Source organism: Glycine max, chromosome 11 (genome assembly GCF_000004515.6).
Source record: "Glycine max cultivar Williams 82 chromosome 11, Glycine_max_v4.0, whole genome shotgun sequence".
Lineage (NCBI taxonomy): Eukaryota > Viridiplantae > Streptophyta > Magnoliopsida > Fabales > Fabaceae > Glycine > Glycine max.
In genome coordinates, this window is record NC_038247.2 from 36,084,822 (window position 1) to 36,104,999 (window position 20,178).

At 30.1% G+C, this 20,178-nt stretch overlaps 2 protein-coding genes across 2 annotated transcripts; both read left to right on the top strand.

Moving 5' to 3' along the window:
• The first annotated feature begins 6,997 nt into the window (after window positions 1–6,997).
• Window positions 6,998–10,693, top strand: LOC102662749 (double-stranded RNA-binding protein 1). Its single transcript, XM_006591271.4, has 5 exons — window positions 6,998–7,230; window positions 7,844–8,095; window positions 9,103–9,313; window positions 9,396–9,840; window positions 10,460–10,693. Coding segments are annotated over exons 2-5 (831 nt in total). The 5' UTR covers window positions 6,998–7,230; window positions 7,844–7,921; the 3' UTR covers window positions 10,461–10,693.
• A 5,693-nt stretch (window positions 10,694–16,386) lies between these two features.
• On the top strand, window positions 16,387–18,436 carry LOC100777047 (putative transcription factor bHLH086). The gene is made up of 5 exons (XM_026124295.2): window positions 16,387–17,166; window positions 17,277–17,378; window positions 17,489–17,554; window positions 17,657–17,722; window positions 17,987–18,436. Exons 1-5 carry the CDS (start codon window positions 16,504–16,506, stop codon window positions 18,107–18,109), a joined length of 1,020 nt encoding a protein of 339 aa, XP_025980080.1. The 5' UTR covers window positions 16,387–16,503; the 3' UTR covers window positions 18,110–18,436.
• The last annotated feature ends 1,742 nt before the right edge of the window (window positions 18,437–20,178 follow it).

The window sequence follows — 20,178 nt, forward strand, 5'->3', positions numbered from 1 at the left end:
GAAATAATTGTAGTATTTTAAAAAATCAAAAAACAAATGTATAATTTTAAATCTATTCAAATCCAAAAGTAAGAATAAGAAAATGTCATTGCAATAAGGATTAATATAGGAGGACATAAAACTAAAATTAATTTAGCTATTAAAAGATTAAAAAAACTATATTGGTTTTACTTTTTTTTAATCCAAACTACATCGTTTCTTATTATTTTTTTTAACCAACTCTTGTAATTTTGAATGTGTTTTTAAAAATTCACCATTCCTTTCAAATCTTATAAATCTATAAAATTCTTTCAAATTTTTTAAATTCTTACGATATAAATTCATTAAAATCCAAAATTTCATAGAAGTCTTCAAAACAAATATGTCATAATACTCCTATATGATCTTTAAAATTCACAAGACTTTTTTAACACTAAAATAATTTTTTAAAAATCTTAATACAATACACTCCTTTAAACTTTATTTAGTAAATTTAAGTTTCATTTTACTCAGTCTACAGCATTTTATTATCTCTTATCACTACTTAAAAATATTTATTGACATATATTATTAAAAAGGAAAACATTAAGGAAATAATCATATAAACATAATGCATAGTAAAATCAAATTATTTTCTTATTTTTGAATCCATGATCTTAATGATTAAAAACTTAAAATAATTACACTTTTAGGATGTTGCCAGCAATAAGATTTTTAATTTATATTCTACTAAATTATATATGTCAACAAAATTAAATCATTTTTAGTATCACTTTTAAAATAATTATTTCAAATTGAGATATGATACACATACAATTATTTATATAGCATCATATTTTATGTGTATTTCTCTCCTCAATTTTATGATTTATTACTGCTTAAATTCAAAAAAAATATTTTTCTCTCTCTTAATTGCATATGTTGTTGTACAATTATAATTTATCTTTCAAATTTTAAAATATTTACTATATATGATTATTTGTCATTAAATGATTATGTAAAATATTTTTACACTATCAATGTATATATACCAATAAATCGTTGGTCCGAATGGTATTGAACTTAGTTCCCTTAAGCAAGATCTCAAGTTCAAGTTTTGTGGATGAAAAAAATGTGACAAGAAGGAGAGATCCCACTAAAGATGTTGAGTCAAATTCTTCAACGAAGATTAGTTACCAACAAAGTTGGTGGATCTTTGCACCAATATCATGGATAAAAAAAAGTATATATTATTTTTTGGTAAAAATCGCGAGCATTCTATGGGGTAGACAATCTCTCTAAGTTGGATAGAATTACTATGAAAGACAAATATTTTAGTTTGAGTATTTAATGTAATTGTATACTTAAAATTTCAACTAATAAATTTATTGTTGCCTTAAAATTAATATTTAATTTATTACTGGCTTAAATTTAACATATATTATTTATTCTTGCCTTTAATTGTTGACTACAGTTGTTAAGAGAAACATTTTTGAAATGTATTATGAAGCACCCCAAAGAGAACAAAAGCAAATAAGACATGTTTCACATAAATGTTTTGACAATCGGTTGATTGGATTGGTCAGAAATTTTTTTTAAAGACTTTATCAATCAAAATTTAGATTAAAAATTAAAAGTGAAATTTTGAAAAAAAAATAATATACTTTTTCTGCGCAAACCCACGAGACAACATAAAATGTATATTGCATTCATTAACCATTTACTTAGATCAATATACTTATCTACTAATTTATTAGAATTAAAAAAATACTAAAGTTATGAGATATACTTTTTCTTCTTTTTATTTTCATAAAATAGAGAAAAACATATCATTCTTCCTTTTTTTTCTTCTTCTGAATAATACTACAGAATATTTTAGGCAAAATTGGTCCTCCACCTTATATCTAATTACAGATTTGATTCCCCTATAATTTAATTCACAAATTTGGTCCTTGAGTTTTATAAATCCTTGTAAAATTGGTCTCGGAAGTCCAATTTGGACGTTGACCGTTAACCTCAGACGTTGATTGTCACGTGTCAATGTCTGAGTGGTTCCTGTAAACGTCCAAATCAGATTTCCAAAACCAATTTTGCAGGGATTTATAAGATTGAGAACCAAATTTGTGAATTAAATTATATAGGAACCAAATCCGAAATTGGAGATAAATTAAGGGACAAAAGGTGCAATTTTGCCAATATTTTATTTCATTCTCTTTCTCTCTCTTTCTAATTTTCTTTTTAATATTCAAAAACATTAAAAATGTAAAAGGGAAAAAATAATAGGTGACTTTCCTTCAATTCAAAATATTTTAATTTGTTATATAATATTTTTTCCTTTTTATCACTGTTTTTTCATTATATTACATGTATGGAGTATTCAAAACCTTAGGGGATGTATTAGGTTAGGATTTTAAATTTTTTTTACAAATGATATAAATAAGTTTTATGATATTCAATTAAGACTTTAAAGATCTTTTAATGAGGACAATAAAATCTAATGGTATTAAAAATATACAAATTTCAATGAATTATTTTTTAAGAAGAATTTTCGTGGACTTCATGAGACCAATTATAATAAAACATCTATCAAACAATCTTACCTAAACCCTTGAGATTTTGTTAGATTCTTTTTTTTTTTTTTATTGGTTACCAAACTTTCTTTTCTCTCATCCTACATACTCTATTCTCTCTTTAATATTCTTTAAAATATGTGTGTCGTATATGCTTCTCCTATTCTTTTGGAATAAAAAAATGTCAAATATATTTCTCGTTTATGCCTTTTTCTGCTTGTTTTCTAAATTAAAGTTTGTCTTATGTGCTAAGGCTAACAATATTTTTCTTATATTGATTATGTTCATCACCGACTCGACGTAATATTTTTGTGACTAATTCATTTAATTTTGTCATCCATATAACTCAGTAATTTTTTTACAAATTTTTCATCATCACCACTTTCTTCTATCCCATTTAAATATATTATTAGATTTATCATGAAATAATTATAATATTTAAAAAAATCAAAAAGCAAATGTATAATTTTAAATCTATTCAAATCTAAAAATAAGAATGAGAAAATGTCATTGCAATAAGGATTAATATAGGAGGACATAAAACTAAAATTAATTTAGCTATTAAAAGATTAAAAAAAACTATATTGGTTGTACTTTTTTTTAATCCAAACTACATCGTTTCTTATTTTTTTTTAACCAACTCTTGTAATTTTGAATGTGTTTTTAAAAATTTACCATTCCTTTCAAATCTTATAAATCTATAAAATTCTTTCAATTTTTTTAAATTTTTACGATATAAATTCATTAAAATCCAAAATTTCATAAGTCTTCAAAACAAATATGTCATAATATTCCTATATGATCTTTAAAATTCACAAGACTTTTTTAATACTAAAATAATTTTTTTAAAATCTTAATACAATACACTCCTTTAGACTTAATTTAGTAAATTTAAGTTTCATTTTACTCAGTCTACAGCATTTTAATATCTGTTATCACTACTTAAAAATATTTATTGGCATATATTATTAAAAAGGAAAATATTAAGGAAATAATCATATAAACATTAATGCATAGTAAAATCAAATTATTTTCTTATTTTTGAATCCATGATCTTAATGATTAAAAACTTAAAATAATTACACTTTTAGGATGTTGCCAGCAATAAGATTTTTAATTTATATTCTACTAAATTATATATGTCAACAAAATTAAATCATTTTTAGTATCACTTTTAAAATAATTATTTCAAATTGAGATATGATACACATCCTGACATACAATAATTTATATAACATCATATTTTATGTGTATTTCTCTCCTCATTTTTATGATTTATTACTACTTAAATTCAAAAAAAATATTTTTCTCTCTCTTAATTGCATATGTTGTTGTACAATTATAATTTATCTTTCAAATTTTAAAATATTTACTATATATGATTATTTGTCATTAAATGATTATGTAAAATATTTTTACACTATCAATGTATATACACCAATAAATTGTTGGTCCGAGTGGTATTGAACTCAGTTCTCTTAACCAGGATCTCAAGTTCAAGTTTTGTGGATGAAAAAAATGTGGCCGGAAGGAGTGATCCCACTAAAGGTGTTGAGTCAAATTCTTCAACGAAGATTAATCACCAATAAAGTTGGTGGATCTTTGCACCAATATCATGGATAAAAAAAGTATATACTATTTTTTGGTAAAAATCGTGAGCATTCTTTGGGGAAGACAATCTCTCTAAGTTGGATAGAATTACTATGAAAGACAAATATTTTAGTTTGAGTATTTAATGTAATTGGATACTTAAAATTTCAACTAATAAATTTATTGTTGCCTTAAAATTAATATTTAATTTATTACTGGCTTAAATTTAACATATATTATTTATTCTTGCCTTTAATTGTTGACTACAGTTGTTAAGAGAAACATTTTTGAAATGTATTATGAAGCACCCCAAAGAGAACAAAAGCAAATAAGACATGTTGCACATAAATGTTTTGAAAATTGGCTCAAATCAGCTGATTGGATTGGTCCGATAAAAAAGAAATAATATAACTAGTTTGGTTCAAGTACTTAGTCGAAAATGTCATTGACTAGCTCTAATCGGTCTTAAAATCATATTCAATAGGTGTAAACCACTCCCAAATGAATCAAATTTAAGAAACTGGTCTTGTTGCCATTGTCACACATGTTGTTCCACACTAACTTTTACCTGTCACACATGTTGTCTCACGCTAACTCTTTCTTGTCACACATGTTGCCCCCACACTAACTCATGCTTGTCACTCACGCTATCCCACACTAGCTCTTATCGTCACACATAGTGTCCAACGTTAACTCCTGCCTGTCATGCACTAACTCCTGCATGAAACACATATTGTCCCATACTAACTTCTACCCACCTTATCCCACACTAATTCTTGCCTTTCACACATGTTGTCTCACACTAACTCCTGCCTTTCATAGATGTTGTCTCACACTAACTCCTACCTATCACGCACACATCTCCATGCTAACCCATATATGTCTTGCACTAACTCCTTCTTGTCACACACGTTGTCCCACACTAACTCCTGCCTGACAGGATACTGTCCCACGCTAACTTCACGCACACTGCCCACTCTAACTCACGTTTGTCACACACTACTCTACATTAACTCATGTCGCGCACTGCCCCACACTAATTTTTGTTTGTCATGCATGTTGTCTCATGCTAACTGTTGCTTGACACGCTCATTGTTCCACGCTACTGTTTGCCTATCACACACACTGCCCTATGCTAATTCATGTCTGTCACACACACTGTCCCATTCTAGCTTTAGCATCACACACATTGTCCCATGCTAACTCTTACATGTCACTTATATTGTCCCACACTAACTCCTTCCTATATGCATATTGTCCCACACTAACTCATGTCTATCACGCACACTGCCCCTACTTTAACTTTTGTCTGTCGCACACACTGCTCTATAGTAACTCATGTCTGTCATACACACTATCCCACATTAACTCTTCTCTGTCACACATATTGTCCCATGTTAACTCCTGCCTGTCACACACATTGCTCCATGCTAACGTTTGCCCGTCACACACACACTGCCACATGCTAACTCTTGCCTATCATGTACACTACCTCACTAACTTTTGTGTCTCACACACATTGTTCCGTGCTAACTTCAACATGTCACTTATATTGTCTCAAACTAACTCCTTCTACATGTTTCGTTATACACACTCAAGAGGAGTAAAATACAAAAGTAAAGTCTCTTAAAAAGATCAAGTGTACTAATTACATTTCTAATTTTCTATAACAATATTAATTAAATAAAGAGTTTAACAACTATACACTAATAATGTAAAATAGTTTTACAATATCATTTAATTACAAATCATTATTGATATAAATTTTAAAAGTTTAAATATGTTTAAATTAACATTTTTTTTTTCATTTTTGATCTTTGTAAATTCTTTTTTTTTTTAATTTTAGTCCCTATAAGATATTTTGCCCATTTTTAGTCCTTGTAAATTTGAGTTTTTCCAACTGTGGTCCTTGTAAGTGCAAACTTATAGGGACTATAGATAGAAAAAATTAGATTCTCAAAGAGACTAAATTTGAAAAGCGCACAAACTTACATGACTAAAAATAAAAATAAAAATTATAAGAACCAAAATTGAAAAAACGTCAACTTTATCTCTATCTATCTCTTCATGTCACTTATCATACTTTTTTTTCTCTTTAAATTCTCTTTCTAGGTGTCAAATAGCTTTTTGAGCGTCGAAAAAATCTTTTTTCATAATAGTTAGGGATTAAATAAATGATAATGTACATAGCTGTTTAACCTTTCTCTCTAATATTGAATATCATAACTCACAAAAATGAGGTAAATAACTAAATTCATCCATAAAAATGTGATCCACTAACAAATTAATTTTTAAAAGATAAAAATTCATATTTAATATCTGATTGTACAAAAGTGGAACAAATTAGTTATGTAGACAATTTAATCTCACAAATTTAACATAAGATTAATTTATACACTTTTTACATATTCATGAATTAAATTTATATTTTTTATTTTTAAGAAATTAATTAATTAATGCATCACACTTTCATAGACAAAATTAACTATTTAGTCTAGGAAAATGAATCAATTAAATTTATAAGTTTTATTTTTAAGAAATTAATTAATTAATGCATCACACTTTCATAGACAAAATTAACTATTTAGTCTAGGAAAATGAATCAATTAAATTTATAAGTTTTATTTTTAAGAAATTAATTAATTAATGCATCACACTTTCATAGACAAAATTAACTATTTAGTCTAGGAAAATGAATCAGACATTTATAGTTTTCAAAATTTAATCAATGTTATTTTCTAACTTTACTATTAAATATTAATATTTTTATTATTTTTCATTTAGACTGATATAGTAATACTATTATTATTATTATTATTATTATTAAAAAAAAGAAGTATATAAAGTCATAATCTCTTCTGTTACATGCTACACAGTGAGAAAAAACATCTGTAGAACGGCTTGTTACCTTGGCTGACTCAAATTCTTGTTTTCACTGAAAACTCAGTTCATTTCTTCACTTCATTTCATTTCATGGATACTCCTCAATTCAATGCTTCTTCCTCTAACATTTCCCCTTCACCTTCACCGCAACAACCATCACCTCCCATTCCAGCTGCTTATCAGTCCCAACCCCAACCTTTATCATCCTCTTCTGCTTCTCTTCCTCCTGGTAAGAACACCCCTTTTTTCGGATTCTCACCCTTTCGATAAAAGAAGCATTTTTTTTTCTGGGTCGTCTTTTATTCTAGCTTTTCATTTTTTAGGATATGTGTATCTGTGTATGTGAGACTTCTCAGTGTGTGTAAAATGGATTCTCAGTTAGTAGCCTTTTTATGTACCTCATATATGATATCCATTTACTATAAAGTTCCTTTTGAATAGCCAAAAATCTCTGTTGAATGAGGTGAAATTCATGTATCAGGCCAGTTGAACGAGTTTGCTGGGTTAGTTTTGATATGTTAAAAAATATTTTTAGTATTTTTTTTAGATGTTGTGAATTGTGAGCAATCACTTTCAGCATGGCCTTGGCAGCTAATATTTTATTTTATCATTTTGGAGAGTGTCTTAAAAAAATTGTTGAAAGAAAAAAATAGAGACAGCCTGAAATATTTAAATTTGACCACATTGTGATTAAATTATGTTCAGTATAAGCTGGTTTCCTTTGGTCTACTTGTGTTGTATGCTTACTATGGTTGTTTTTTTATTGTGGAAGTTTTGGTCTGAATCTAAATATATTGAGTTTTATCACAAAAGATTTGTAATTTGTTATTTGATCTCATCAGGTTTGCCTGATGTGCCATACAAGACTCGCTTGCAATCTTTCACTCAAAAGTGTAACATATCACTTCCTATGTACATAAATGTTAACGAGGGGCGCCAACATGATCCAAAATTTAGGTCAACAGTATGGAATGAAATACACTTCCCCCAATACTTTCTCTCACCTAAGAGCGGCTGAGGCGGATGTGGCTAGAATGGCTCTAGAGAACCTACATGTAAAATTTAAAACAGAAGAACGCCCTGTTACTCATGAGGTTTGTTGTAATTTAATTTTCATGTCAAATTTGAGAACTGTTAACTAACTTCAAGTTAAGATAGATTGATTATTCATAATACCTCGATCATTTGACTACTTGTCTACTTGTGTTATACAATGTCGTCCCTTGAGTAATTTGTTTAGTGCTATTTGATTCAGATTGCTATGCTTGTCGACCATATGTTCTACATGCATTGAGACTGCATTGTGTCTTGCATTCTTAGGATTGTTTTATTTGTATTTTAGTTTTGGTTGATCCAAATTTTGTTATCCAATTTTGGGTATAAAATGTTTTTATGTATAACTAACTATCTTGGGTCTGTGACTCTGCGTGTAATACTGCAGTGTGTTCCATATTCCGTATAATCTTTTTTGGCCGCATAGATTTATGCATGTCCATGTGAAGACATTCTAGGCTAGCCTCTCCACTGACCTTTTGAGAACTCAGAACTATGATGTGACACATATCATGTCTTTTGGTCTGAATGATTTATAGTGTGTTTGTTTTACGCCCAATATGCAATCCAAAGCATGTTCAATGCTAATTTGTCTCTCATATTGGATTGGTGTTCATCAGAAGTGAACAGCTTTCCAAACACATGCTTGGCTGTTCGATTGTTTGGATCAATTTTTTAAGCTACTGAATTATGTGGAAATTATATTTCTTGTTTAACTTATTTTCAGATTTTTGTTTTGTACACAAAATCTGTTCACTAGTGACAAGTTCTATCGAAGTATCATAATGAAAAATGAATTTTGTTGCTTATAGGGAAACAATTCTATCTTTTTTATTTTATTTTGTTAAAGGTTTGAAACAGTCCAGTATAGCATGAAGTAGTTGTGTTCTTATTTTATAGGCTTGGGAAAAGTGACATTGTACAAGAGTTGAGTGATCGCTGCTGGTATCTGATGTCATCAGTAACTTTCTATTGACATATAGGAAATGATTCAATATTATATTTTGTCATAAAATCCTTATATTACTACTTGTGATCTTTTTTCCAGAACACTACTTTGTCAAAATCTATCTTACATGAATATGCTGCCAAGCTGAAGGTGGAAAAGCCTGCATACAACACTGTTCAGCTAGAAGGGCTGCTTCCTCTTTTCGTATCATCTATGACCTTCCAGGGTACAACATACGTTGGTGATGCAGCTAGAAGCAAAAAAGAGGCTGAACAGTTAGCAGCACGTAACGCTATTACGTCAATTCTAGGTATTCTTTACTACATGTTTTTAGATTTTTTTCCTTTTTGGTTGTGCAGTAACTAATTGAATTGAATGAATATATAAAGCAGATGGTGCTACCTCAGGGCTACTATATGAGACAATAAAGTCGAAATATAGTACTTTTGGTGCAGTCAGATCTACCAAATCGGAATGCATTAATGCTAGTTCAGCAGTCGTTGAACATGTACCATCCCTGGTTGCAGTTCCTGTGGCTGCTAATGGGAATGAGACAAAAGTTGCACTTATTGTGCCTTCCTTCAATCAGGAATGTCAGATGCGGGAACATGTATCATCCGTTCAAGCCATCACCATTACTGAAGTTCCAAATCTGAATCTCCTTCCAGGCCCAGAACAGTCTACTGCTGGTGTTTCATGTGAACTGTCCATTGGCATTGGTTCTGGTGCATTGTCAATTGGTGATGGGTCACGTGAACTGTCTGTTGGTGATGGTTCAGGTTCAAAAAAGCGGAAAAGGAACAAGTCAAAGGCTAATAAGAAGTTGGGATTGGAATAGTAAGTTTCTTAATATCTCATTGTTGTTATTTACTATCATACTGCCCTTTCCCTTTCTCTTCAGCCTTTCTTTATACTTTTCCATGTCTGTGTAACTTTAGCTGTAAACAATAAATTTTATTCTATCTTTTTGGTATATTCCTTATCTGTCCATAATTTTGAAAGTTCCCATTTCCCATTCCCATTGTCTAGATTGATCTTAATGCTCTTTGTCAATTTTAATGGGATCAACTTGCAATAAGCCAATGGATATTTAGTAAAGGAGAATGGGTCCTTATTAGAGGATTTATTAAAATTTAAAAGTTTTATTTTAGTAATAAGTCATGCATTTGATTCCATCCCTATAACAATCTTCTGCATGCTTCTCATTCTAAATAAAACTTATTCAACCATGTTTAAGATGAGCCATTGGGGTATTATATTTCTGGGTAAAATAAGTTTGTTTGTTTGTGTGTGTGTATTGTAGTGGGGAGAATGTGCTTGCTTTAGTGGCTATGTAATTAAAGCTAGCAAGTTTTGTATGTACGAAGAGATGTAGGTTTAGAAGCAAAGCTTGATGTTTACCTGTAGACGTGTTTGGTATTAATTAATTGAACGTTTTGTTGTGGGAATTTTGCAGGTTGGCAATTGAGGCGTTTTCTTTGAACAGAATCGCTTCTTATTCAGTGGCACAGGAGCATGTGAAAGTGATTAATGATCATTTTGCAGCATAGCCGGGAGTCGGGAGAGTTGTATAGAATATAGATATCTTTGGTTATATTTGAATGCTTTTGGGACATTTTTTTACTTGTTTTATTTTGTGATGCTTTGGATTTTGAAACTTCTGTTGTAGAATGAAAACTGATTTGCTAGTGCATTTTGGTATTAGCTTGTATCTGTTTGAATCAATGGCGCCAAGTTGTTGGCTGTGGCTCATTTTGACTTTTGGCTCTATGCTGAGTTGTTGCTAACTTGCATATTTCCAAGTTGTTCATTAGTTTTAATTATGGCAAGTGTGATGATGCCATGCCATTATTCGCTATTAAATGAGTGATGAAATTGATAATTATTAGAATACAATGAGTTGAATAAATTGTGCATCCGTTTATGACTTGCAATTAAGTGATTGATGAATTTGAAAATTATGAGAATATTGAAGAGTTGAATGAATGGTGCATCCATTAATGGTGCGAATATAATCAGCAAGAGTGTTTTGAATTTTGATTTGGGATTTGGATACTCTTCAGATGTGGTCTTGTTAAGTTGTTAGAGCAAAAAACTAGGGAGAGTTTAACTCAAGACTATTTCATTAAGTGAAAAAGTTTCATTGCTTAAGTATTGTTACATTGCAATATTGATCTAGCTTATAGGTAGTTCTTTCTGTAGTCTAACTCTTAATGAAAACATAAACTCTTATGCTTTAAGCACAAGAGAGCCTACTCAAAAGATTAGTGATTAGTTTATTTGGTGTGGAAGAAGTTAAAAGTTTTTTATTTTACTCAATGAGTTTCAGGTAATAGTTTAACTCATGAGCTCCTTATTTCTTCTTTACTAAGTTGAAATAATAAACGGATTTTGACTATCAATACGTTCACTATTTGGGTATCTTTCTCTTCTCTACCCTTTTTTTTAAACATTCCAATTTCTCACACTCCATATGATAGGAAAATGTCCATTCAACTTGATGTCCCTTCAAATCTTCAATCCAGTTTCCAAACCCAGCTATGTGGTTTGGTTAAATTTACTTACCCATGAACTTTGAGATAACTATTGCAGAAAAAGACTTTCTTGTAGGTAGGGGCAGATCCAGGATTAAAAAAATAAGGGGATCAATAATAACAATTTTTTTAAAAAATTATTTTTATTTGTCACTAACAATCTTGCATAACAGAGAGTAAATTAAAATAATTTTCAGGAAAAAAAGAAATTAAAATAATTAAATTATGGATACAAATATTTAAATTAATTACATTTTTTACACATATAATACAAATTAACACATGAAAATAAATAAATAAAAATTATTTTATGAGATAAGAAACAAATAAACTATGAAAACATGCTACAATATGAGAAAAAAGAAATATGCACTAATAATGGAAAATAGTTTTACATAGTCATTTAATCACAAATAACTGTTTATAGTAAATTTATTAACTTTTATAATAACTAACTTAAAAATTATATAAATGATAATTTATGATTTCATTATATTATAAAATTATTTTATATTGTTAATGTATAATCATTAAGTTCTCATAATATACTTGTGTGAGTCTATATTAATTACGTAATTGAATATGATATGTTGTATTAATAAAATAATTTATTAAGACATGTTCTACATTTCTACTAATAAAAGAATTTAATTTTTTAAAAAAATTAAAATTGAATGAATTTTCTAAATTTATCTTATATTTTTAAGGATATTAATTTAATAGTCATGGCCTGATGAAAAAAAAATCACAAGACATGTACAATGTTTAAAACAAACCTTAAAGTAAAATAAAATTTTATCTAAGAATTAAAAATTAACAAAATAAAATTTTTTACAATCAAAATATCGATATTAATTATGAAACTTAAAAAAAAAAATCAAGAGGGGCCATGGCCCCCCTTGACCAACACATAAGTTTGTTTCTGTTGGTAGGTGGAGACGACCTAGTCCGGATCATTCAAGATGAAGTGTATATCTTAATCCTAGGTCAAAGAGGGGGCTATTTTATCATCGTTTATTATGCGACCCATCTATGATATTCCATGATTTGAGCATTTATGGCATATCAGTATGTTACATCATATCCCCATGGATCTTGGTATGTGATTGTGCACACATCAATCCTATGTCATGCTTGACACTCTAAAGATGATTGGATTGATAAAGGATGCGCTGAACAATTGGATCCAACTATGACCTGACCTGGAGGGTAAATAACCTTCGAGTCTCAAGAACAAAATGCGTAGAGGCTAAGGCTCGGGAATTAGACTAGGATTCAAATCAAAGGATATACAACCTCGAGTCTCAAACAAAATGTGTAGATGCTAAGGTTTGGAGATCGGACTACAACCCGAAGGGTACAATAACAAATACATAGTCTAAAATCTTAGGGACAAAATTAATACCCATTTTCCCCCTAAACCACAACTCAATAAACCAATTCACATTACAAGACAGTACATAAAAATCGATCTGGTTTCCCTTCAAATTTTGAGATAGGAACAAGTTATAGTTTAGACTATCTCCAATAAAAGTATAGGATAAAATATGTTTTTAATTCCTCAATTATTTAAGGTTTTTATTTTTAGTCTCTCAACTAAATATTGACCGATCTTGATCCCAAATTATTTTTTCATTTGAATTTTTGTCCTTATCTTTAAATTTTTCTGTTAAATAATGATGTCACAGTTTAGTTGTGGCAATTTAGTTTTTTTTTTCCTGGTTGCCGCGGGTAATTATTTGGTGAAAATATTTTAAATGTGCTGAACCATTTTCTGGCGCTTAATAGTCTGCCCAAAATTTCTTTTCTTTCTTCAACATGAAGGACAAAGGTATAGTCTACCAAATGAATCAACAACAACCAAAATTTTCCAACGCACACTACAACAGACATTGTTCAATTACAACGATTGTGCCACTTCTCTTCTTATTGTCAACAATAATAGTTTAATTGCAAACTAATTTTTGAACAATAACACTTCAAACGCTATGTCATCACCGTCGCTGTCATCTCACCGACGAGCAGATATAACTGAAAAAGATGATCAGATTGAAAGATGAGGAGATCTGAGTCAGATCTTTCCTTCCCCCTCCTCTTCCAATGCCAAAACAAATCTCGTTACTTATTTTTTCTTCTACATATTTCCCTAATTTTTTCAATGTCTGTTTATCAACATAAGAAATGAAACATTTTAAAATTTGTTAGCTGTTTTACGCATAGGATCGAGGCTTACTTTGGTGCGTGCGGCTATGGTGTTGTTGTTTTGGAAGAAGTTTCTGGCAGCTTATAGAAAATGGTTCAGCACATTTAAAATATTTCTAACAAATAATTACTGGCACTAAAATCCACCAGAAAAAATCGAACTAAAAAACTTAACAGCAAAAACTAAAAATCAAACGGAAAAATAATTGGAAGAGGAAGATCAATCAACATTTAATCGAAGGATTAGAAACATATTTTATCTAAAAGTATAAAATAGTAATGACGTGAACATTTCTCGTCTTTATACACTACTATTACACAATTTATGTAAAAACATATCATTAATTAATGCTAACCCATGATTAAGTATAACATCAATAATTAGCCAGACCCAAACAAACAATGAAAAATCTGATTACAGAAGCAGTTTGCAAATTTTGAAGATGCATTGGGGTTGGAATTCTGATCAGTGCATTGATTATAATAAGTCTTCAAACATGGATGAGAGGCTTGGTTGGACAGTCTCCTTAAGATTAGGAAAATGAATTGCACGTTTTTCCAATGCCAGCTCTGGATCTTTTCCACTTTGTCCTGTAATTTGCTTTTATGTGGAACAAAACTTGTGGATGATGATCTTCTTCGGGTCAACAAAAAGATATACTTGACTATCTTAATTTCATGAGAAGTCAGAAATGGTCCTGCCCCTAAGAAAAAGAAAACCAAAAATGAGAACACACACATGATGACCAAAGAAAATAAAAGCTGGCTTGACCCTTCAAAATCGTTTTTGGTTTAAAAATTCATTTTGATCATTTGATGGAATCGGTTCAAGTGAATGATATCTTTTGTTGGAGATCCCATAGCTAGCAATATGACAAAAATAGTGTATAAATGAAGTTATAAATAGTCCTCATTTATTCACTTAGGTTTTGAAATTGAGTTACTCCAACTTAGATTTTAGAATAGAATCATAGCCTATTTTAATAATTGTTATTAAATTTATTCAATCACTTATTATCAGTCATTATCATCAGATCATTTAGGTATGTTTTAGTCTTTTTGACATGAGGGGTATGTTAAATATAACTAAAGTAATATATATAAATAGGAATTTAAGGTGAATTAATATTGATACAGTCGGATGTGAATGATATAAATTTGTGATATTATATTCAATTCTTATGAATAAAATTAATATATATATATATATATATATATATATATATATATATATATATATATATATAAAAGATAATTTTATCTCTTTATTTAGATTTTAGGTTCAAATTTAAATTGGATGTGCTAGTTAAATAATTTATTTGTGCGTTATTATTATGGTAATTAATCATTAATTAACTAGAATAGTTAATGATAGACTTATTGTTTTAACTTGGTACATTAGGTTTAATTTGTGTCGGAAACTGTAGCATGCTCTTAGAGTGTCACGTAAAATTGTTGTCATTTCATAAATATTTTGACATTTTAGCACTAATTAGTAATGGGGTTCACTATCCACTCTATTGTTTAGTGAATATTCGGATTATTTTATATATCTCTGGCTCCAAATTTACTTAGTTGTCACATGTGTACTTAGCTGAATTTCAATTTCTTTCTTTAATTATTCTTCCTTAGATGTACTTTGTACATGGCAGTATTGACTCTTTTTTTCTCTATTTAGAATTTGAGCTACATAACAAGATACGAGCTATAATTTTGTGAATAATTAATTGTGTTTGAGAATAATGCTTTAGGTTTATATCTCTCTATCTTATCTAGGACGATATTTTTATTTGAAACCTCATACTTGCATTAGAGGGAATTTATGAGACTAAGTTAGTTGGAATTTATGCCATGAGACTAGTAAGTAATCAACTATAAACTGAAAATTCAAGAAGTTTAATTATTCAAACTTGTGCACAAGACCTCTAATGTTAAGATTCAAAATTTTCCATGTAGCTCCCCTCCTTTATTTGCAATTTTACTACAACCAAATGGAATTCAGAGTCAGGAAGTACATAAATGTAACAAATACCAAATCTTCATGCCAATCAGTGGTGTTAGCCTATTCAATAACTATTTCCAGACAACAGCACAGAATGTTAACACACTGTATATAAAAGAAAATACAACTCCACGTGCTCATGGTGATTGAAATGGAAGCATGTAAGAAGCTACCTCAAGTAGTAGTTTCCATCTTCTTCATCAAATAGAGACGTGGGTTATGCGAAGGAACCGGCGACCCTTGTGCCATTTTGCAATGTTTTTATCTTCTCTCCTTTCAATGCTTTAACTTCTGCCAGCTAACAATCCCAATATGAAGATGACCAATTAATCTGACATCATGGAATTCATAAACTTGCCTTAATATTATAGTATTAGATTATGATTTCTTGTTTCCCCATACTTTTAATATTTCTGTCCTAGTGTCACACACTATTCCCATCTCTATAAATACATTAAGGGAAATTAATATTGTATTGTCTATCATTTTTTTTTATTGTAATAGGTAAAATTTTGTTGTTGATGTCATTTTCTTATATTTTCTTATGATTTTTACAATAAATATTTTTTAGTTCCTAAATTAATATCCTAAGAATACTAATTAATAAGACTCATACATTAAATAACATTAGAGTGTTGAACATTTGATTCCACATCTAGAAATAGGCCTCCCTTACTAGTTTGTCTTTATCATTGTTGACCAGCCTGAACAACCCAACCTTAATTGCTTTTGCAATTACATATTTTTCCTTTTACCTCTCTAATGGCACTGGCCAAAGACCAAAGAATTCCACGTGATTCAAGCATGAGCAGCAAGGTTCAAAACTGTGTTTTCAGTGAGACTAGCGTGGAGGTTACCTCCATGACTGTTCATAGGGTCAATGAGTACCACAAATCTGTGTTAGAAGATCAGGAAGATGGCTCACCAACTACTAATGGTCTCAGCAATGATTCAGCTATAACACATTCTCCTCCTCTATGTGGCAGTGTCAAAGGCTATGCTTATAAGGGCACAAACTATCAGCTTGAAGAAGCAGAACCTCTGATTAATTTCAAAGGGTATAGCAATCTCATGCAAGGTGGTGGATCTTTGCTTAGCTTTCAGCAGAACAAGATGGTCCCTAACAACTGTTACATGAAAGAAAATGGTCAGAAAGAGGTTTGTGTTTGGGAGAATAATTTGCATCAAGGCCGTGACCATTGGAATCAAACTAGTCCAAGAAACACTAGAGACATGCGCCTGGTAGAGAATGCCAATTGCTTTCAAACTTCTAGTGGCTATATCTCCATAGTTAATAATGCCAAAGAGAAACAACATGGCCAAAGTTCATCAGGGTTGCTCTACCCAGCACCAACTATTCCTAATGCTAGTAGCCTCCACAAGTTAGGAGCACAAGAATCAGTTTTGCAAAAGCGCCCTTTTATGGTATTCCTTAGTTATATGCACCAAAAAAAACCATGTTCCAGACTAGTCCTTAGAAACCTTTCTGAAGTTTGAATGGAAACTTAAGGTGAACTATGACTTTGTGTTTGTAGGGGGAGAGCATGAAAGCTGCCAAGAAGCAATGCTCAATTGAGAGCAAAACGACCAAACATAATTCAAGCCCATCCAAGGATCCTCAAAGTGTGGCTGCCAAGGTTTGCTTCTATTCTAAGTCAATTTATTTTAGATATGTGCAAAGTTTTGATTGCAAAGTAAGCAAAATTAAAATAAGAGATTTGATGCTGATAGAATGTTTGTCTCACAGAATCGAAGAGAGAGGATAAGTGAGCGGTTGAAGATACTACAAGAACTGGTGCCTAATGGCTCCAAGGTGGTTTACTTTTTTCTTTTTCTTACATTTCATTTGTAGCAACAAGGCAAGGTTTTTGACTTATTAGAACGATGATTTAACTTTGATAATGAAATTTTGCAGGTTGATTTGGTTACTATGCTGGAGAAAGCAATTAGTTATGTGAAGTTTCTTCAACTGCAAGTGAAGGTGAGGCTTCAAACACTAGTTTTCTTCTTCTGATATATTTTTTAGTAACTATGATATAAGTGCAATGTATGCATTGATTTTGCTGATGACTAATCTCCACCATAAAATCTAAAATCTGACTAGTTATCTTTAGTAGGTTCTCTCCTCCAAACCATGATTGTTCATCAATGTGCCAATTATTTTCTATAGTTCTAACTAAATTATATACTGCTCTGAATTGAAACTTAGAATGTAACATCTTTGTTCTTATTGTTAATGGTGCAGGTTTTGGCAACCGATGAATTTTGGCCTGTCCAAGGTGGAAAACCTCCTGATATTTCTCAAGTAAAAGAAGTCATCGATACCATTCTTTCATCACAAAAAGAGAGAAGTTCAAGCTCAAAGTAGACGACTAGAAGATCATGTGTCCAAGGAAATAATGTCAGAATAATTCAAGTACAAATTAAAGTTTCAGACCAAGAAAAGCCTTGCTCTGATAGTTGTTAGTTCTGAAGGGCATTTTAGAAATTCAGAATGCACGACCTATATGTAACTTATAAAGTAATATCTAGAAGCGTATGCTGGGGCCTCTACCTTTTCCTAGAATTTTATTAACAAAATATCTCTATATCTCTACATTGTGATTTTCTCTGTATTAGATATTATAATGAAGGGTTCTATAACTAGATCTAAAGTATTTTCCTTCTTTATTAACGATTATACATAATATATTAGCTTACGTTCAGCATGCATATTATTTGGATTCAACAAGACATCAATCACGTGAATTTTTCTGAATACCAAAGAAATTATTCTGCTGCTATTGCTGGCAAGAACAAAAGCTATAAAATCATAAATTGTACTTACACTTTTCTCCAAATTTACAATATCAGAATGAGCTGTTACCTAAGAAGTAGCCATGATGGTCCACATATGCAACTTCTTAACTCGCTGTTGAGCATAAAAATTAAGTTGGCAGTTGACAGATAAAATTAATACAAATAAAAATTAAAAATTCTAGGAGCAATAACAAATATATGTTATGTGCAATTTGTTATAATGAATAATGAGTTAAATTAATGAAGGAATTTGTATTATATATTTGCTAGAGACCATGTTTCATGTCAAAAGGAAGAACAAATGTTATCTCTTATAGACTACTGAAAAAGACAATCGAGGTTGGTCGGGCTTTGGGTTAGTTTGCACATTAAATAGTTTCACAACTTTTGGTTTAATTATTGAACCCATAGTTTTCGATTACATTTCTCCTCGTGATCTCTTCTAATGGTAAATATTTTCATTTCGAATATATAAGTAACGTTTTAATAAATATTAAAAGTTACTAAAATAACTAGAAGCATCCATCTCTTGAATAAATTTTTCAACCAATAAAATAAATTAAAAATGAATTGAAATGACACGTGAAAACATGATCATAAACCATAATAGTTTATGTTATTATAGCCATTTAAAAGTTAAACAAAAACCAGAAGCCACGTTCCTTGATCTGATATCAAACACGTCGCATTGAGCTTTGGCCTTTCATATTGGGACCACCTATTCATGTTGGCATCTTCTCCATAATTTCAGGCTTGCGGATATAAAATAGATCGAAACCTTCAATGCTTTTTAAAGGATCTAGATTTAGTCGATCTTCATTTCATTATTACTTGGGAAAAGGAGAAATTTTCTATTTTACCACTGTAGAGCTCCCCAAATTAACCCAAACTCATCACATTAAAAAGAGTCTATGAAAGTAATTTCATTTTTTACATTTGTCTATTGTTTCGGATAGGTTCTCGCATTTTATATCATTAAAATGTAATTTAATCCTGATAATCCTGATATTTCAGGATTAAATTACATTTTAATGATATCATACAAGAACTAAATTGTATTTTAACGATAACATAAAAATCTATTTGAAACGGAAGATGGATGTAAAGAAGAAAACTATATTTTTAAAGATTTTTTTTAATTCATTTGAATTTAGATATTAACTTGAAAGTGTCATACAGTTTATTGATCATTCAGTCCATATTCTAATTCAAATATAGATTATTGAACTTTTTCCCTTTCTAATTCAGGAAATGAATATGGGAACCATCCTTAACAGCACGTGTAATTGTTTGATAAGGTTCACATGGAAAGGAGTAGGTGTAGTCACAACCGGTGGCTATTCATTCTCAATTTATGAAGGTTCAAGTGCTAGTGCTCACTAATATTCAATTCTTTGATAGATTAATGTTGTTTTATGAACTATAACTTAGGTGCTAATACTACAAAGGTGTTATTCTTTCTTATTAAAATTAGAGTTTTGCCCCCAACAACTAAGTGTATGCTTGTTTTTTTCGTTAAAATCTTATTTACACGAATTTCAATGCATCTAAACGAAAAAAAAAAACACTAGGAGCGTTATGAGAAAATTGAGTTTCGGGATCTCAAGGGTATCCAAAACATGCTCTAATAATGTTGAC